At 38.3% G+C, this 20,703-nt stretch overlaps 1 protein-coding gene across 1 annotated transcript; it reads right to left on the bottom strand.

Annotated features, from left to right (window-relative positions):
- Positions 1–6,379: 6,379 nt before the first annotated feature.
- Positions 6,380–18,730, bottom strand: micall2a (mical-like 2a). Its single transcript, XM_085404377.1, has 17 exons — positions 18,367–18,730; positions 17,985–18,033; positions 15,927–16,068; positions 15,601–15,767; positions 15,259–15,389; positions 14,641–15,165; positions 14,341–14,525; positions 13,086–13,140; positions 12,463–12,662; positions 11,622–11,729; positions 11,359–11,423; positions 11,056–11,179; positions 8,156–8,258; positions 7,483–7,556; positions 7,291–7,405; positions 7,134–7,180; positions 6,380–7,053 (listed from the first exon to the last, which is right to left on the bottom strand). Exons 1-17 carry the CDS (start codon positions 18,507–18,509, stop codon positions 6,974–6,976), a joined length of 2,313 nt encoding a protein of 770 aa, XP_085260503.1. The 5' UTR covers positions 18,510–18,730; the 3' UTR covers positions 6,380–6,973.
- Between the last annotated feature and the right edge of the window lie 1,973 nt (positions 18,731–20,703).

The raw sequence follows: 20,703 nt of genomic DNA on the forward strand, positions 1-20,703 counted from the left end.
TTGCCCCTTCCTCTGCTGGCTGTTTAGACCTTGTAAAACAGCACCTTACAAAAATTTAGTTATTGCACAAGCCAAAAATGATGCATAAATATATAATAAAGTTTTTCATGTGCAAGTTTTTCCTCTCTGCAACTACAGCAAAGATGACGCATTTGTTAAGGTCATATTATCATCTACTGGAATAAAGCTTTGCCAGATGTGATTGGATAAACATAGAAAACTGATCAAAACTTCTTTGTCACAATGTGCACATGAAAGTAATGCATCAATATCTAGTGAAACCTAATTACCTATCTAATTACCTAACAGTTAGGGTTTCATACATCCATCCATTTTCTTCCACTTATCCAATTTAGGATTGCCGAGGGGCTGGAGCCTACGCCAGCTGTCATGGGGTAAGAGGTAGGGTATATCCTGGACAGGTCAGGTGTTGTGCATAAATAGCAATATTAATCCAACTACAAGTGGGCCTACTGTGCGTACCTTTCTTCAAACTGTAAATAGAGACATAAATAACACATTGATAACTGAAAAAGTCCCACACATAAATACAACTCTTTCATGTTTAAAATACTGTTAATCAGTGTATGAAGATGACATGACCAGCAGTAGCAGCAATTTCTTCAAGACAGAAAAGTTTCAGGATAATAAATTGGCTCACAGAAAGAAAGTTTCATTAAATTATACCAGTGATATATTTACCACTCTACTGTCAAGCTGCCTAACTTCTAGCCCTTCACAGGATCCTGGTAAGAAGCTACGTGGTGGGTTCTGCTAAAAGCCACCAGCATTCATCATGGTTTTAATGCTATCAAACTCTAATCTGTCTGGGATTTCATGTGTGTTAACACAGCTACAAATGCAGGGAGCATACACTTCAACAACACTACATAAATGTCTCAATATCCGAACTAGACAATAAACAAACCCATTCAGTTCCAGGGATTTGCATGAGAAACGTGAGCATTAGCGAACACTGAAGAGTCTTCTGCATTTCTGCAGAGGGGAACGATGGCTTCAAACATGATTCTTTGTCAGTCAGGATGGGGGACACAGTCGCGAGCGCTTCTCAGTTTTGGCAGATCTGGGCTCACAATGCCATAGATTAGTAACAGCCTGACCACGGATCTGGAATAAGCTAATTGCTTAATTAGCTGACCCAATTCTATAAGCTTCTTTTAGCATATTAACAAGAGCTATGTAACAAATAGTAATGTTTCACAGAGGCGGTGTTTGTTTATGGAATTACAATAATGAGGATCAAATACAAAACATCCGGTCAATGGCATTTCTTTTATGGAACCTCTGCTTTAGAAAATCATTGCATTGTGTGATTTCAGCAGAACACTGAGGTAAAACTTTGCTCTGATCATAATGCTTATTTGCTTCTTATTTTTTCCTTTTCTTTTAAACAATTAAGCTACTTTGGGGTAATGGTTTGACTGCCCTCTTAATGATACTGGACATTTGGGCAATGTGGGACAAATGAGGAAAAGGATGGGGGGGAAATGTTATTAGATTGAATGATGATTGAAATGGATTAATTTACATTTCCGGCATGCATACTTTACATACATGATCTTTGCTCAGCACAGGGAGTTCTGGGCAAAAGAGCACTATTTGTATGAGATGAACTCATCTATATGCTAATTCATTGGCATGTAGACCTGCTTCATTTCTACCATTCAGGACTGTTTACCTATTAGCTCTTATAGATGCAAAGGGAATTGGAATATTAAAATAAAGTAAAAAAATAAATAAAAATACAGGGCATTAGCAGCACATCAGCTGTTATTATATTTATAGAAGCGGTGGCATTTCTGCCCTTTGTTTAAGCTGTAACCAGCACCACAATCCAAGACTCAAAATGAAATAAGCCAACTCTTTCACTTAAGTGGGACTTGTTGCCACTGACAAAGGTGCTGCAGCTTTTTAGAAGTCATTCAAAGGACTAGAACAGACTAAACCAGGCTCAAAGCTATACAAACTCCTTTGATTCGAATGAAAAATGATCCGACGCTCAAAAAGCGCAAGGCAACTTCTCTTTAGCATGGAGCATTCAAGTCGATTTAAGGTGCTACATTATGTTTGTGTATTAGTCTACGTGACTATAATTCAAGCAAAAAAAGGAAGTGATTTAAATGTTGGCTGAGTGCTGCGTAGTAACACTAATATGGCCTTATAAAGAGATGTTTGACAGATCAAGCTGCAAGTGATGCCTAAATGCTAATGTAATTTCATATGAACCAGGCTGAAAGAGATGCAATCAACCATTCCCCGATTCAGATGACTGTTGTGTTTAAGAGGATGACAACCCCTTTTCTCATTGTCTATGTAATTCACCAAAATTGCCACTTACAGCCGCTAAGAGCAGGACGTTTCATCTCCAAGCTTCCTCTGGTCTTTGCTACTCATCCCATTTCTACTTCCTCCAAAAGTGCCACCACTTCATTAACCTTGCCAGGCATGAGATAAGAGAGGCAGTGCATCAAAGCTGCCAGCCCACAGAGAGAACAGAGCCCTGCATGTCTCCACTACACAGCGGCCGTCACACACACACACACACACACACACACACACACACACACACACACCAAAACCCATCCAACTCACAGAAAAGACCTTTTGTGTTCCAAACTGTCATTCACAAATGTGGTGGTTTTTTTCTGTTCTTGTGCACATGACATCATTATGTTTTAAATATAAGTCCGGGTGGAGCAAAAGCATTTGGTTGTTCCAAAGGTTTTAAGTGAGTTTGACTGTGAGGAATGCAAAATAATTGGTCTCGGTCAGACTTTTCATTGCCTCCAACACTTATCTCCTAACACGCATTGTCTCATTGCATAGTCATAAGAAGAGTTCAGGTACACGCTGCTGTCATCGCTATGACCTACACACTTAAAACCTCGAAAGGGAGAAAATGAAACAAGAAAAGCATCGAGCATCATTCAGCCCGATGAGTAACAACTCCCGACTTCCTCAAAGCATGACAGTAGATGGAAGGAAATATATTAACTGAGTCACAATATTGTTTTACTTGCACCACATACAAATCTCTCTGGTGTATTTAATCCCTCTACCCACAGTTTCTCAGAAAGGAGGATATAAATTATTTTCCTTTGGTGGAAACGGCAAATCCCTGTCTGGATTCTGTTAAAAGGCTTAAAATGTCACTAAATGCCAAGGCTGAGACTCCTGCTAACACGTAGGTCTTTAAGACAAGACGTTAAAGCGTTGAAAGTTACCTGAAATTGATGAGGTTAATATTCTTATCGCAGACTGAGGCTTCTGAGAAAGTGGATATTGAAAATAGCCAGGTAACCCTTCATATTAGAGGCTATCAGGCGGATTAGTAGCATAAACACCAATTACACATTTCATTGTTTGTTAGCATTTTAAAAACATGCCACAATGCATAAATTAAAAGGACCGGGATGTGAGGGGTGGGGGATGTATTTCGCTGTACAGTATCATTACCAGTATGGATTTCAGTAAAGAAGACAAGGAAATGTCCCTAAATAACAAGTCGGAATGCTGAATGCTGGGCTATAAATGAGTAATTTACCATGAATATCCTTCTCTATCCCTTTACGGCCATATGAGTTTCCAAACCACATTATAGGATCATGGAGGGGTCTGTCACTGAAATTTGAAATAGAGGACAAAGGGCCACGGAGCAAATAGGTTTTTTAGACACCATCCTCTGAGTTCTCTGCCAATGTGAATCAGAGGTAAAATACAGTGCATTAAGTCGACCTCTGAGGCTGCACAGAGGAGGGTAGAGTGAGACATTCTGCTATCTATTAAGACTTGCGTTATGTATATATTGTGTTTTGAAGGAATTTTACTGATCCACAAAACCAGCAGGCAAGGATAAGAGTGAGTCCCTAAGACCATGTGGTAAGCAACTGCAGTGCAAAATCTCAGGCAAGTTGAAAGTTGCTGTGCCGTTAAGGAGAAAGTCTGGCAGAATCCTGCATGCCCGCTGATAACATGGTTGGATTAAGGATGTTTAAGGGAAGTGAAAATTATTCATTTGAGATGGATGAAAGCTGCACTTGTCAAGTCTACCAGTCATGCACTTTATACATTTCATTTCCACTAGCCAGCATGCATAATTTCCCCTCAATGCAAATTTCTACACACTGAAAATGGTGAGCATATTTACACCGCTCCCTTAACACATTCTCTGACACAGAAAATGGATAATCTCTATTGAACAGGGAACAAAACAATGCAATTTTGTTTGCAGAGGTGTGAGAATCTAATTTTGTGCAGAAAGATAAACTCTCAAGACTCCCTAGAATGCAAACAATGGCTTTCATTTGAAATCATGCCTGAATGCCCCCCCAAAAAAAGAAAAGAAAAAAAAAAAGACGACTATGTTTTGTGCCCTGCTCATCACAGACACATCTTTTGTAATTTTTAAAGCATGTGCCCAGTTATCCAAACGGGCTTGTCTTAGTAGTGTAATTACTGATTTTAAGTCACAAAGTCTTGGCCTCGGTGTTGTTCTAGGAGCTTTGCAACCAAGTGTGTATATGTATACTGTATCAGTCTCACTCTCTATACAAATATTATGATCTCTCTGATGAGAATTAAGTCTCCAGCCTGGATGGCCAATAAATTAGAGGCACGCTTCTCGTTTACTCATCAGAGCTAATGAGCCTGATAAAATTACCTCGAGGATCATAATTACAGGCTAGTGGCAGAGACTCTGGCAGTGACTGGAATAAGACGAAACACACATACGCACACACACAGAATTTAGATGGTGTTGGAAGAGGCAGACTAACAGCCAACCTAGAACATCACAAAGAACTCACGCCCTATTAATAGAATAACAGACTAATTTCAGTAAAAGAAAAAAAAAAAAATGCTTTGTACATTTTCATGAGACACACAGAAACCTATACTGTTTGACATCGCGTCGTCACGAAATGCACAAGATTAACATAATGTAAGGTTCTGAACAATATTACGATTTCCACCTTTCTGTTCGAGCAGTTCAAACTGATTTCACCACCCTTTCATAAAGATTAAGCACTTCATGGGTAATGGCATATTTTAATGAACGATGGCAGCCTGGACACAAGAGCTCACCTCAGAGGATTCCATTTCATCACACATTCACAGGATGAATTGTTTTACTTATGAATATTAATGTCTCTCTAATTTGAGGCTGTTGTTAATGCTTGTCGCTAGGAGCTCGGCAAATCAGGTCCCATTCCTGTTAAAACCATGTATTAGACACCCCCCTGACACTAAGCCCTCGCCTTTGATTCTTAATTGCAGAAGTGCAAGCATTTGCAGTAGATGGGGCGCAAAGCTTTAATTAACTCTAATATCACACATTCAGTCTCGACTGTCACCCACATCACGCGTGGCATTTTGTACCAATATCATCCTCAACTGTGCTCAGCTAGAAAGATTGTGTTCCAAGTTCATGATCACAATTTCATGCATCTCAAAATGAGCGATATGTAGTTTATAAGAAGCTGCGATATATTGACACCAGTGAATTATCTTGATGCCGTCTTTAAAAAGCTTTAATGAAGGCATACATCGATGCTGCTCCGTGATCGCTCCGCAGCTTTAATGCAAAGGAGTTCCAGTGCTGTTGGCTTCTTACTGAAAGCAATGTCTGATCTTGGTAGTGTCATTGTATCAACAGTCATTGGTGAAGCTTGTAACATGGGGAGGGAAGAGATGAAAAGTTTGGGGATCTATTTAAAATGGAAGGAGGCGGTTATTGAGTAAATAATTCAACCTCTCGTTCGTTCTAATCTTCAAAGGATTTATTGGACAACAGATTTCAAGTTTTAAAATACTATAAATAGGAGAACGCATACACACACCTTTCAATAACACTTCTAAAATGCAACATTACAGAGCATTCCTTACAAACACAGCAAATGCCATTTTCACAGATGAGTGCCCTCGCACGTCATTTCAACATTTTAATAGCTCAGGTATGGAGCAATTCTGATGCAGATATTAGTAAAGAGTAATGTTTAATTAAACCAGGTTTGAAGATAAAGAGCTCAATACATCCTATAGTTTATAAGCCTTTGCCAGCCATAAGCTACTGCTCTTCCTAATCCTCTTTCACATAACATTATTGCATCAGCACAGCTGAACATTTTTGCAGCATTTATAAAATTAGCAAAGAAATTAACTGTCTGTACTGTGGCAAATAGGATTTCCAAGTTCTTGCCGTGTGATACAGCATACCCAGGCTGCCACCTACAGTACAGTCTGAGAGAGGAACTACAGCCCAACAGTTCAACATGTGTGGCTCCCCATTTTACACTCCACAGCCATTCAAACTTAATTGTCAAGGCTCCCTCTAATATCCTTACAGGAAATTTGTTAAAATCCATTATTAAATAAATACTGAAATAATTTCATTTTGACTCAAGACTGGCAAAGGATTACACATTTATCCTTCTCACTCCTATTCACATGTGGAAGAGCCAGTGTTCCCTCATCATTTTGACATTATGACAGTTGATTCGACGCTGCTTTTATTTTAAACCATGTGCGATTTTAAAATGGTTACTTTATTCCAAGAAAATATCTATATCTATACAAATTAGTATATCCCCAAATGTGATATTCATTTTACTTTAGTGAGACTGAAATTATATTAACAGAAAAATGAGAATTTTCTATACGAACAACCTTAACAGTGGAACAACAGTGGAGTAGCAACAAACAAAGAATTGAAAGTGATTTTCTAAACAAAAACATTTGCACCAATTTTTTTTTTCTTTTTTTTCTTCAAATGGTGTATAGACAAAATATGGCTTGGTACATCCTTCCTAATTTGAGATCTCTTCTGTTATCTTTCCCATGAGCACAAATTATACATAAAAAAAGTTAAATTTTTAAAAGGAATATTAATACAATAGAAATAATGACAATTTAGTAAAAAATAAAAAATAAATAAATCAAATAATCCCCTTTAGGATCATTCAAAGCGTCTTTTACTTCTTCGCCTGAACAGTTTTGAGATTGAGGATTTCCTTTCATTTTTGGCTTTCTTCACTCCTGTTCTCAACAAAACCAGTATATTAACAACTCAAATCAAATTGAAACAGAAAAAAAAAGACATTTTATATGTTGCTTACCAAGGTTTTGCATCATTTTATTCAACTGCTGATCTTCCTCCACTTCCCTGAAATTAGCCAAAAATCAAACTAAGCACTGTCATATCTTTTTACCACATCAATCTTTAAGATTAACTGCATTGTACTTAAGAATTAATTAGAAGATTGATAATGTTACCTCAGCCTGTCCTCGTCGAGACCATCCACAATTGCGTTTCTGCCATCCACGATCTCCATCAATTTCTGCATTAGTTTCTTCTCCTGCCGTTGTTCCTCTCTGGACTTTAAATGATCTGTGACAATGTTAACAACCGCATGTCGGAAAAAGAAGTAAGACAGATGCTGACAGGCAAAGAGACCGAGCGCTTACCTGGCTTCTCGAGCAGCCTGCGAAGTTCCCCCTCAACACCTGGCTGCTGCTGCTCCAGCTCTTGAGTCCTGGCTCTGAGTTTTAACATCAAATACTAATTCAAAACTCACATTATATCTAAAACTTCTAAACAATCCTAAAAATTTTGAGTTTCTCAGTTAAGTTTGATTTTTGTCCTAATGTTAAATGCAAGTAAAAGTACAAGCAATGAGGGAAAAATCTTTAAAGAAAGTATCAGGTAAAATAAACAAGGTTTGGAATTAATATAATCAAATTGGGGCAGGGATAGCTCAGTAGGTAAAGTGGTCGCCCCATGATCGGAAGGTCGGCGGTTCGAATCCACTTAACGGCTACCCTGAGGTACCCCTGAGCAAGGTACCGTCCCTACACACTGCTCCCCGGGCGCCTGCTTAGTGGGCTGCCCACTGCTTCACTGAGTAAATGGGTCAAATGCAGAGAAAAACAAGTAATTTCCCCATGGGGATCAATAAAGTATCCATTATTATTATTATTATATAAAGAGAAATCCAACTTTCAAGTCAAAGTAAGAATATTGTTCAAAAGCCTTTTCTAGTGTAAACAAATATTATCCAAATGAGTAATAATTCCCTGAATAATGGAGAAAGGGTCATTTAATATTCTCAATCTACATCGATCCTTCAATAATACTCACATGTAAATGAGCTCTGATTCTTTCCTAATGAACATTTGTTTTTTTCGAATGAGGTTAAACCAGTCGACCATCAGTGGGTCCATCAAGATGTCACCTTCTCCATCTGCAAAACAAGTTAGTAGCACTCAGCTGAATTTATTCAAAAGATAAAATAAAAAGTTTTATAATCACTGATGTGTATATATTGTAGTAAATCAAGCAATTATAATCACTGACTAGATGTTTATTTAACAAGCTCATAACATTTATCATTTCACGTAAGCCAAATATTTTGTGCTGTTCTGATGTTAACTGATATACTCCAAGAGCAAACTTAAAAAAGATAAAAATTAAAATAAATAAATAAATAAATAAATAAATAAATAAATACCCCACTTGAGCAGACTCAACCTCACTGTTTGCAAGAAAAACATTAAGTAGAAATTAAGGGGGGGGGTTAGGATATTTTGGCTCATATGCAGGTAGGTGGTTCTCAATTTTTATTAAGAGAAGAAGTGACTCACATCCTGGAACCACGCTGTCACCTTTATTAAGACACTATGTCACAGCCAACAATCTTAAAATGGAGCTTAGCCTGCCAAACCCGAATCTATTTTTTTTTAATAATATCAAAATGTATGTCACAGAACATGATGTTACAAAAAACCTGTCTATAGACACTTTATAGTTTGTCAGTCATCATTCCTGTGGCATCGACTTTAGAATATAATACAATGTTTTGTTGACAAACATCTTTTTGCAATTTACTCAAAAACCAATCCAGTAAAAAAAAAAAAAATTAATGAATTACTAATTAAATCATTCACAACAATACTGCTTATATTTTTCCAAAGCTTTCATTATGTGGGGTTAAACTGGTGGCCACACATATACAAAGAAGCATTTTAAAATTTCATTTTCAGCCCTGAGAAGTTATATTATTACCCAGATTTTAAAGAAAATGTGAGAATGGATGAATTATGGATACATGATGCAGGGAACAATGCAATTTACCATCAAAGATGATTCAATATTTAAGGTTTTCAGGATACGGTGTATACTTTTCAGTATTGGTCCACCACAGTACTCCGACATGCACTGAAACAGTGCTTAAATTTGCTGCTTCACCGAGTCATACCCGAGTAGGTGGATCAATTGATTTTAGGCTGAATATTTTGCTAATCCTAATTAGCGACCAATCAGTCAAGTCACATTTACAACAGAGAGCGAGCTGCAGAGACAGAGGACAGAGCCCCACACATCCTGTCATTACCAGAACAAACATGATTTGATTCTGAACTGAACCTGAGTGCCAGGGTTTAGTTTTTATGCCAACAAATTCCAGTTGAGAAGTAGATGATCTCCTAGGTAGTGTGGAAATGATGTTAAATTCTGGCCAACTGACATGCTCAGGCTTCCTGGGTGGCATGTAGAAAGAAAAAAAAAAAAGCAATCGACCAGAATACACACATATAAATATATATATAAAAATTTATTACTATATCCAAGTCATGTTGACCTTGAGCAAAGCAATAAGGCCCCCTACTCCTACTACCTCAAAGGAGACGCAACATCCCTGTGGGCTAGCTGTGCCTCTCACCTCATTTGACTGCAGAAACACTAATAGAAATGGCATGCACCTCACACACTCTCACACTCTCTCACACTCTCTCACTCACACACACACACACCTTCAGCTGATGGTGAGCACATGTGTGAAGCACCCAAGATACAACTCACCAATGCAGCAGAGTGATTCAGCAGTTCAAACAAAAATATGATGTCAAATTTTAGTTTAAGGTTATTGCAAGACACATTTTGCTTTAGAATATTACCTCATTCAAACCAACATAGCGGTGAAGGGTCTACCAACCCCCCTCTTGTTCAGAAATGGCCAGGTATTAAATATTACCTAGCTTAGTCCGATCCACATATACAGATGTCACAATTGGTCATATGCAGCGATATAGATGTTACAGATGGGATAGGATAAAATAAAATAAAAAAGGAGATGCCGCAATAAAATTTAGTATAAACATCTTGCAGCTCAAACTTCTTGTTATTACACAGAAAATCCTTCACGTTTCCAGATAATCATACTTCAAGCAATGTGATGATTGTATGGAAAGATGTAGTAGCTTTTGCTTTAAGAGGTTATTAACATGGAATTAGATACAAATCAGTATTTTGAAACCCTGATTCCTGGTTTTTATATTACCATAGAAATAAGAAACTACAATAGACAATATGCCACAACATTAAACATAATATTTACAAATAATAATTATTATTATTATTGAAGGAAAAAAAGATAATATTTGCATTGTGACCTTGTGAATAAGGGGAAATTCTAGATCCCATAATCCCATCATCATAGTATGATAATACTATCCTGATATGGTAAAGCATCACCCAAAATAACCTTGTGATTATGAGGTTACTACCACTTAAAAAAAAAAAAAAAAAAAATCACTGTATGAAAAATGTAAATGCACAGATGCAACGTATATGTATTCCTAACAAGTTATGATATCATTACCAATATACTGTATGATTAATTGGGTTTGCCTCAAAGGCATCTATGTTTTCATTGTATTGCCCCTAGATTTTGGCCCCTTATAAAATTTCAGTGTAATATTACTAAAGTAATTAGTAATGTAAGATATCACATGATATTCATTTGTAATCAAGATGTGGTAACTTGCCATTTCCATATCTTTAACTTATCATATCCAGCTTATTACCACACTACTGCTCTCACTTGTTCAGAAATAATATGGAACTACGCTGCAGAGTTAAGAGTGAAAAGCCAGCTACTAAATGTCTCATGAACCATGTCTGAAAGTGGACTATTGATTGCATTGTTTAATATTTGTATGTTTTTACAAGTAAAAAGGAGAAGTGGAAGACATAAAACGTACCTTCCTCACAGCTTCGAAGCTTCTGTTCCAGCTCCACACCCTCCTTCTCCAAATGAGCCAAGTTTGTCTCAATATCATTCAGCTGCCTTTCAATCTGCTCCATTGGGATATGATAAGACCTTACCTGGTGCAAAACAGAGAATTTAAGAGTCACTGTCAAGTAAAGATTATCGTAATTTGAAAATTCTGACTTTGGCCACTTTAATGTAAAGAAGGTCATCCATTTTTTGCTGGGAATGTAATGAAAGCATATTTGTAGAGCTGTTAATTAATCTCTTAAGAGACTTAATGGAGGGAACTTACAGAGGGTGACCTCATTTCAGTCCTGGAGGCGTTGGTGGGTGACAAATACTTTCCCTTTTTAGCAGCTAAGAGGTAGATAAAATAGGATTAGATAGTTCTTTCATGGCAGCTTTTTAGAAAAGTATTGTCACATATGACTTAACCTGTTTTCAGTAAAATAAATTTTTTTTAAATGTATTTATACACTTTTCATATGAAATCAACAAGAAATCTGAAATCATGTATATTTGGCTTTGATAGCTATTAAAAAGATGGGAAACAACCTGATGGATTTCCATGATTGGCTGGAAAAGTAGTTGAAGAGCTAATAGATTTCACAGCTGGCAGTCTGGGTGAGGATTTCACAGGCAAGCAACTCCCAAATTTAAAATCTAAAATAAAGAGAAGAGGCCTTAAACACTGCAGAAGTGCAGAGTTCACAAAATTTTGTTTTCATTTTGTTTGTTTAATATGGGAACTAATACAATAGGGTGTGTATAATTTTGTGGACGTTCAGAACATACACAGGATGGGTCCCATTGGCTAGAGTGAGTCATTTAGCATTTCCTCAAGCAAAACCATGAGGTTCACATTTATAGTTTTCATTAAAATAAGCCAACTAAAACTGGCATAAAATTTACACAAACCACCAAGAATGTATTTCATTCTTTGTGTTGATGCTCTCGACTTCTCATACAGTCTAGATTATAGATAATATTTTTGGTTAGAACCCAATCACCCTACCCCCAAATTCAAAGTACATCTATTTTACCATCTTAATAGATGAAAGTGCAAATTTTCCACCAACTTCATAGTTTCATTATGTCGCTTTAGATTCTTCAAGAGCTTGAATAAGTTAGCCAAATAAATAAAATAAAATACACATACATTTGCTTTACTTGGGTATTGCTGCTCTCAGTGTGTATTAATTGATTCCATTAACACATGACTGAACTTTGTTATTTAAACATGAAAATGGCCAAGACAAAACAGCTTGAGTCACCAAAACCTTTACAGAGAGGTTCCTTGCAAGCTAGTTCTGGTTCACTTTGACATCAAACACTCAATTCATTTAATATATCAGCAGACAAATGTCTCTCATTATAATGCAAAGAAGCCTCTCACCTAGGATTTCAGAGGCAGGCTGAGGTTTCTGGGGACTGACTTCCCTAAAGCACGCAGGATCAAACAGAGCAAAGCTAACTCCTGGTGCTGCAGGTGTTTGAGCCAGAGGAAGCCTTGTTGGACTAATTGAGACATTAGATGGAGGTGTGGACATGAATTCAGCTTTATGATTTTCAGTAAAAGCTTCAGGTTCAGCATCTCTGTAAGATATAAACAAAGAAATGAACTTATTATTTTAATACAGAGGCATTAATCTGACACAGGTGAAATGTACTAATAGGTCAGACGAGTAACAACCTCACCTTAAATTTTGAAATGTTAAAAAGGTGATGAAAGCAGTTGAGGAATCATCAGCAGGGGTTAGAAATGAGAAAATCTAGTGTTAAGGAGTAGGAAAGCAGGAGTTCAGGCCTTGCACTCCTCGGGACTTGTTAAGATGGGGGATAGAACTAGCGGCTCCACTTTGAGCCAGTCAGCAATAAAAGAGATGGACGAAGATGATTCTGCGTTCTGGAGAGTAAATAATCTGATAGGTCAGATGTATTTCAAGGCAAGTCTTTCAAGACATTCTGGTCCACTTGTGCAGCTTTTCAACTTTCAGCCGAGTAACTGCAAATACTTACTTTAGCCCGAGTTCGGTTTTAACAGGTTTTCTTTGCCACTCATGGTATACTGGATCTGCAGAGAAACGACAGAAAGTAAAATCAAAAATGAAAAATAAGATCATTATTGCTAGTCTCCAAAGACCATGAATACTTAGATGGGAAAACTATAACGGCATATCACTGCATTTAAGAAAGGACTTGCTTGATAAACAGCTGAAACAACCGTGATTAAAATGATGTTGATTCCAACGATTCATTTTTTCTTGCTGAAGCAGAAGGGCATTCCTCCACAAAGATCAATGATACTTTCCTCAACTCAAAGAAAGCGTTTCAAAATTTCAGAGGTGGTTCTTGTGCCTGTGATCGACATCGCCACCAAGTTTCCCAGCATCTCACTTGGCAGTCTTTTTCATAATCTTGCTGACAACAATAACACGAATCGCAATGATCACAAACGTCTAACTCTGCATTAACCTTGGCGAATAAAAAGCACAATGGTAAATCCGTCATTACACTTCACCTTATAATCTTGTGTAACTACCGTTTTAAAACTTTTAGAACGAGAGAAGATGGCGCATTGCAGCTTATGAGACATCTGCTTTGTCAGTGACGTGCACACTCGCGGCACTTCCAAGTTATTGTACACAATAAACAAAACAAAAAAAAAAAAAAAAAAAAAAAAAAAAAAAAACTTCCCTCGACTCGTGTGTCACACTCGTCTAAACAGCTGTCAAGCGCACAGTTACTGGTTTCATTATCTAGGTACCGGTATTCACAGCACTCCAATAAAATGATTGCGCTCCACATTCTCGTCTGCACACAAGAACAAAATGATGCTTTAATCACTGACCTTGGCGTAATGTCCAGTCAACATATGGTTAATATTAGTAAGAAACAGACTTCATTTCCATGTCTGGAAAACTTCCATCAATGCTAAAAGTAAAAGTGACTGAAAAACCATTCTCAATAGACCCACCAGTAATTGTATTTCTGTCTACAAACCCACCGACAGTCAGAATGTGACACCCGTGCATGCACATCCATCCCAGGAGAATGACAGTTCAACTATGAAAGTTCATTAGTGTGAGACAGGAATTAAAATGTCAGCTATCAGCATGCGAGATGCACTGGTTTTATAAATAGGGCAAAAATGACAAAAGGGCTTTGTTTTCTAGGAATGTGAGAGACAGACTGAATGGTGGGGGTGGGTGGATGCTGGCTGGATGTCAAATAATGGATCAGACACAAGTAAAATGAATTTAGTGGAGCTTGCCTTTGGTGGTTTTGTGTACAGTTGTTGGCCCTGTGTTGTCTTTATTGATGGCCTTTAGACATGGCAATTCCTTATTGTTTGCCTGAGTGGTGGAGGGCTGTCCTGCGTAGTTTCCTGCTGAGGCTTGGCTGCATTTATCCTTTTTCAAAGCAGAGCTGTCAGCTAAACTTGGCTCATCACCAAACCTGGGGACAGAGAAAGCCCTCACCATCAGCTTTAAAAAAAAAAGACTGTGGGAAAGTTTCCTTCAGAAGGACAGTGCATTCATGGCTAAAGATTGTATATTAATGCAATGCTCACCATCTCTCATCCGCCGATCGGATTGTAAATGGGCGTTTGTTATTATTGTTGTAGTTTTGCTCTGCTAGTTTTTTTCCAACCATTACCCTCGACTGGCTCTTTCGATCATCATCATCATCATCAGTCGGGACCTTTGGCCTTACTTGAACACTTGATTGCTCTGTTGGCTTCCTGTTGTTGACTTTGGAGATTTCAGTAACTTGTGGCACAGTCTGGAAAAACTTCTGCCGGGCAGCCTGTGTCTTCTGGGCTGAGGCCGTCCAGGACTGGGAGGTTGGAGTAGGAGCAACTGGTTTCAAAACATTATTCAGTGGGGCTGACAACACCGAAGGGGGGTGTGGTGAAGGCCGTTTTAGGCTGGCATCATTTAGTGGTCGCGCAGCTGAACTGGTGAGACCATTTTTGATCAGAGCCTCAGAGGAGGAAGTCTTGGAAGTGTTCTGGTGGGAGTTACAGATAAAAGTGTCTGGATCCGTCCCAGGTTTGTAACCGCCTACATGGAGTACGCTGGCGCACTCGCCACACCTGGTGGTGGAAGTTTATTAATATTAAATTATTAATGGAATAAGCCCCTGTGCAGGGGGAAAAAGCATCTATGAATATAGATTAAATTCTTACTTGAAACAGCTTCTGTGATAGAGCTTGCCTTCCACAAAGTGCCTCTGAACAAGATGAACATGGCCCTTGCATGAAACACATTTGCTATTGAGAGTCCCGTTTTTGTTGGGGTTTTCAGCCAAAACTACCTTCTGTGAAAAAGAATCAAAAGTGAGAAAACATTTATCCAGAAAGGTATCCCATTTCCCCTAGGATTCCTTTGGTGACCCACTGAAAATAAATGCTATGTTTAATCCTAAATATTATTCCTTTAAAAAGCAAAGGTGTGTAAAAGAAAGACGTTTTAACACACAGCCTTAATTTTAGCTGACTGATGACGTGCCGTTTGACATGACTACTGACCTGAGTAGAAGCTCTTGCCAATTTGGGTGAGGTCTGAGCTGTGTGAGTGGAAGGTAAACAACTCTCAGTGGCAGTTTTAGATACAAAGCTTTTGGCAACCACTGGGAGGTTTTTTTTCTCCGATGGCTCCTCCTTGGAGCCCTCTGCTGGCCTTTTTACACCTCCCACTGAAGACAGTAAAACATCATTAATGTCAAAGAGTTGGGGGAAAAAAATACCTCAGCCTGTACATAAAAAAGAAATATATAAGGAAAAAGCTCAGAATTAAAGAGGATGAACTACTCAAATGCAGTTGCTAGGGATTTTTAAAGCAGACATATTCTCACTGGGAGGCCGTCCTTTGAAGTAGTTGTAGTACTGGGAGACGTAGGTAAGAATGCTCAGCCTGTCTGGGATCCTTAAAGCCACCATGTCCTCTGCATCTAACAAAGCTGGGATCCCCAGCTTCTCCTCTGCGATCTGAAAAGCCTTAAGAGAAAAAAATAAATCAAAGTTTAACCAACAGCCCCCAACTCCAACTAAATATGCCAAACAAAGTAGGCATATCCAAAGCACTTTTTCCATGTAAAAGCATGGCATTGGCTGGGCTACCTCCTACAGTTACAGCATGTGTAAATATGTCACACAATACAATTTACTTTAAATAGACTGGCGGTATTCTGTGGCACAACCCTAGGAGGTTTGGAAAGGGCTCTATAATGAATGGCACACTTCCTGTGAGCTTGTAGGGATAAGAAAGAGGATGGGAAGAGCAGGATATCAGTGCATTGTTTAGGATCAGCCTGGATATGCTCATTAAATTTAAAGAAAAGCCTTACGGAATAGCAAGTGGGCATATATAAAAAGAAGGGGATACTGAGGAGTTTAAGTGGACAAAACCACAAATTTCAGCTCATGGGGAGGAAAAAAAAAAGTCTAACATGGTTATTTATTAAATTAAAATATATAGAATTTACTCACCTTTAACCCCACCACCACCCCCTATCCCTGTACATGGTGGATTTTCCTAAACCTCCAGTAATATAAAAATAAATAACAGAGTATCGGAGATAGGGAAAATGGGTGTTCAATCAGGAGTTGGGCCCATAGGTACAGAATAGTGGATGTTTTTGACTATGAAGCAACCGGTTGCTCTGCTGGCCTCCACTGTGAGACGTCTGTGGGTTCAGATAAGGGCAACAAGAGGCCCAGGGAACTCATAAACATCAGAAGACCTCCGCTGCTGGCAACAGGAGGAGGAGCATAGGCCAACTCCTCCATTGCAGACCATGTTAAAGACCCTGGAAATAAAGGCAGCTGGGATAAAAAAAAAAAAAAAAAAAAAAAAAAAAAAAAAAAAAAAACGGTTTCCAATGACCATGTTCTCCTACAGAATCCTTCCTTCAATTACTTCTCTCGATAGGTCTTGTTGAACAAAAGGCTTGCTTTCTGTCCACGTGGCTTGAGCTGAACTAAATAGCTTAGGCTTTTAGAGTGTAAAATCACACCACTGTCAGGTAAAGGGGTGTGCTTTATTTCTAACACAAAACAAAATTAGAGCTTTATGGTGAAAATGAATTCTAAGAAGCAATTTCATACTAGATTGTACCTGAAATTAAAATCCAATTTATCATCCAGCCCTACCTGTAAGAAGCGTGACACCATTCATGAAATATAGAAAGGGTGTGAATTACCAGGTGCTCTCTCATGTTTCAGTAGAGGGAGCATCTTCAGCAGTGTATCAAACTTAACCTTGACCAAACACACAGCTCTTTGCCCACAAATCGTTTTGTTCTCATATACCATTCAAGATGTATGCATCAGCAGTGTCTTCAAGAGAACAGTCACCATAAGGACCGAGTGGCAGACAACAGTAAAGCCTCATTCAAAATGAATAGACTTGAGAGCCTCTCCCCTGAGGTCAGGTTTGCTGCTGACACAGCCAAGATGATCGAAAACAACAAGGAAGTCGTACGGAGCGCGTACTGTAGCACACTTACTGCAGGGCCTGTAACCCTCAGAGGAAGCCGACAAGAGGTTAGAAAACTAAATAATGGAGAGGTCCCAGCTGTGCTGCTCATGTCACGCAGGGGTTAACCGAATAGATGAGTTCAAACAGACAGAGCAAGAGCAAAGATTGAGAAAGGTTGAGTTTGACAGGAGTCTAAAATTAGTAGAGAGATATGGCTTTTGCTTAATCTGCTGTGCTGTGAAAATTGAAACAGCTAAATATTTGTCCAATCTGCTGCATAGATGCCAAGGCAAGAACAAACAGCGTGTTGCTGCGTGGCCCGTCATGTCTGGGGTTAATGAAGTGGATGTTTTCTGCTACATCAGATTTTGCAGTTTGTGTATGAAGTCTGCTCCTCTCAGTAGGACGAAGGCTGAACATCTTGACATCTTACCAGTCTGTTGTTCTCAAACACATCCTCCTTTCTGAGTGAGTCATAGTCTCTGGGAAAACAGGAATACAATGAACACAGAGAAGTTACCTCAACTACCCAGAATAGCTCTTTTACAGCATGTAGAAAAAAATATATGTTTAAAAGAAGAAGAAGAAAAAAACAGCACTGTGAAACTGGACAAATGACAATGTATTAATAAAACACAGAAATAAGAATAGGGATCACTTAAGTTAGTACTTATACAACTAACATATTAAAAACAAAATAAGGGTAAATTATTGGAGGAGGCAGGCTGTCTATATGTATTACAATTATTAAAGAACTTGACCAAACCAAAGTAAAGTAAAGTTTTGGGAGAAAAGAAAAAGTTTTCAATACTTACATCAGGTCCGGTCTGTACTTGTGTATTAGCGCACAAAAAGCCAACCCGTTCCTGAATGAAGTGGTCATGTTGGTGATGGCCACATCTCTGTAGCCCTCACATTGCATTTTACACCACTGCTCCAAAGCCTTGATGGCAGCCATGCTTGTAGCGCGACAGAACCACTACTGCAGACAAAGTGTGCAACAGGCAGGAGGTGTGACGGAGTGAGAGGAAAGACAGATATAAAACAGCGTGTCTCTGTGCTGGCTTTGACCGTGATCTGCGAACTGCAGCTGCGTCCTGTTTCCTTCTTTCACCTGCTTGTCTGACTCACAGACTCTGCGAAGTGCTGCTTGCTGCTGCTGGTGTGTGTTTCTCGGCTCATTTCACTAATTGACGCCACTGCCGATTCGTCATTCACGACAGTTGAAGAAAAGCTCATTCGGCTAAGGAAATAGTTGGCTAAGTCTGATGTTCATAATTCATGCACGTTTTAATCCCAGGAAGTGGATCATGCTGACCTATTATTTATTTATTTTCCCTGGGGTGTGATTATTGAGTTAAATGATGTTTAGAAAACCAAATGAAGGTTAAATCCAGTTAGTAGGTAGGTTAGTGTAATCTGTTATCAGACAGCACATGTTGTTATTTAGTGTTTTTAGATCCTCGTGCTTGTCTCACCTGACCTTCTTTTTTCCCCACAATTATGGCACATTTGAACCATCTTCTCTAATAGTCTTTATTGCATTTATTGACCCTGGTATGACAGCCAAAACGATGATCGTGGAATAAGCGCTTCTTGATTTTATTTTGCTGGTAAAACACGGTGTTGGACTTATATGCACGTGAGCCAGTTACGAAATTGAGTTTTCAGTTATATCTTTAAAGATGCAATTAAAAAGATCAAATTAAATAAAAGATATTAATTGAACATAATGACATGACAGTTATAGTTAAACAGACATAAGAGACATAACTAAACGACAGCTGCAACTTTTTGAGGACAGAAGTTTTATGGCCATAATATATTATTTTAATGCTAAATAAAAATATCCTTCGAGCTAAGCTTTGAAGAACAAGTGTGCTCTGGGATATCTAGAGTATAAAACCCCAGTATTGCTACCTCAGACAGTGTACATAAGGATAGTTAATGCTCTTCTACATGCATTCTTTAACCTTATTGTTCTTTGTGTGCGGCCTAATTGGGGACTAATTGAGGCCAGCAAGCCTCATCTAAAGATTCTGACCCAATTAACCCATGTCGCCATGTCCCATTAAATCTTAGGGAAAAGTTACATGTTAATTTCTGGGCAATTTTTCTATGTAGTAAACTGAATACTTAGACATTTGATTTGCAAAGACAGCTTGCAGAGTGATTTCACCTTAACTGGGAACAAAATAAGTCTGTGTGCTTCCCTGGTCCGTTTTGAAAAGTAGTCCCTAATCAAATTTGACCCAGACCTCATCCATGAGTATTCAAACCTCTGACACAGAGAATGTAATTAGTGTGAGACCAGAGCTGAAATTGAGTCTTTGAACTGGGAGCAACCCACACTGACCTCATCATCGATACATGTCACAATTACTGTAAGACATGAATTGCTTATTAATTGACACAGGGTGACTCAGAATATGAAAGCAAAGTCTAAAACTATTGCAGACAACAATTTAAAAAAAAAGTTTCAATACGTTACAATAAAATACAAATAAAAAACCGCATTCAGTCGGTACATGTAAAAAAACAAAAACAAAAAAAAAAGACAAACAATATTTGTCGCCTTGTCCTGTCTAAAGACGTATTGAAGCCCAGAAGGGGGCAGTGTCACACTGTTATCATACCGCTTTCAACCTGTGGTCAACTCTATAAACAAGGCACACATAACATAATTAGTATCTTTAAAATCTAGAAGTTTAGGTGAAGCAGGAACAATTCAAGAGGCACAGAGCACATATCATCAACCATATATCTTTCCGCACTTCTGTGTGTGATTCAGCACATCAGAGCACAATTTCCTAATACTAAATAAATAGGCTGTAATTATAGTACAGAGGAATTAGTATAAACAACAGGGTTTGTTGATCCAAAAACACCTGAAGGTTCCAAAGAGAACCAAACCACCCCTCTCACAAGTGCTACTATGCAAATATGAGAAATATCTTTTTTTTAAATGTATTGTAGACCACTTCTATCTCCTTTAACCTCAATATTAAACATGAGGTAAAGTTTTGACCCGACATCAGAAATGAATAAATGTAGATTTTGTAACAGAAATGTTGTATTAGTTAGTATTAAATGTCTAATAAATGAGCGTAAATACTGCAGTTAGTCTTCATGATTTCATTTTTTAGCTATTT

The sequence above is a fragment of the Rhamphochromis longiceps genome, linkage group LG4, assembly GCF_057381845.1.
Source record: "Rhamphochromis longiceps isolate RC_006_pf linkage group LG4, R_longiceps_female_GT1.1, whole genome shotgun sequence".
Taxonomy (NCBI): Eukaryota; Metazoa; Chordata; class Actinopteri; order Cichliformes; family Cichlidae; genus Rhamphochromis; species Rhamphochromis longiceps.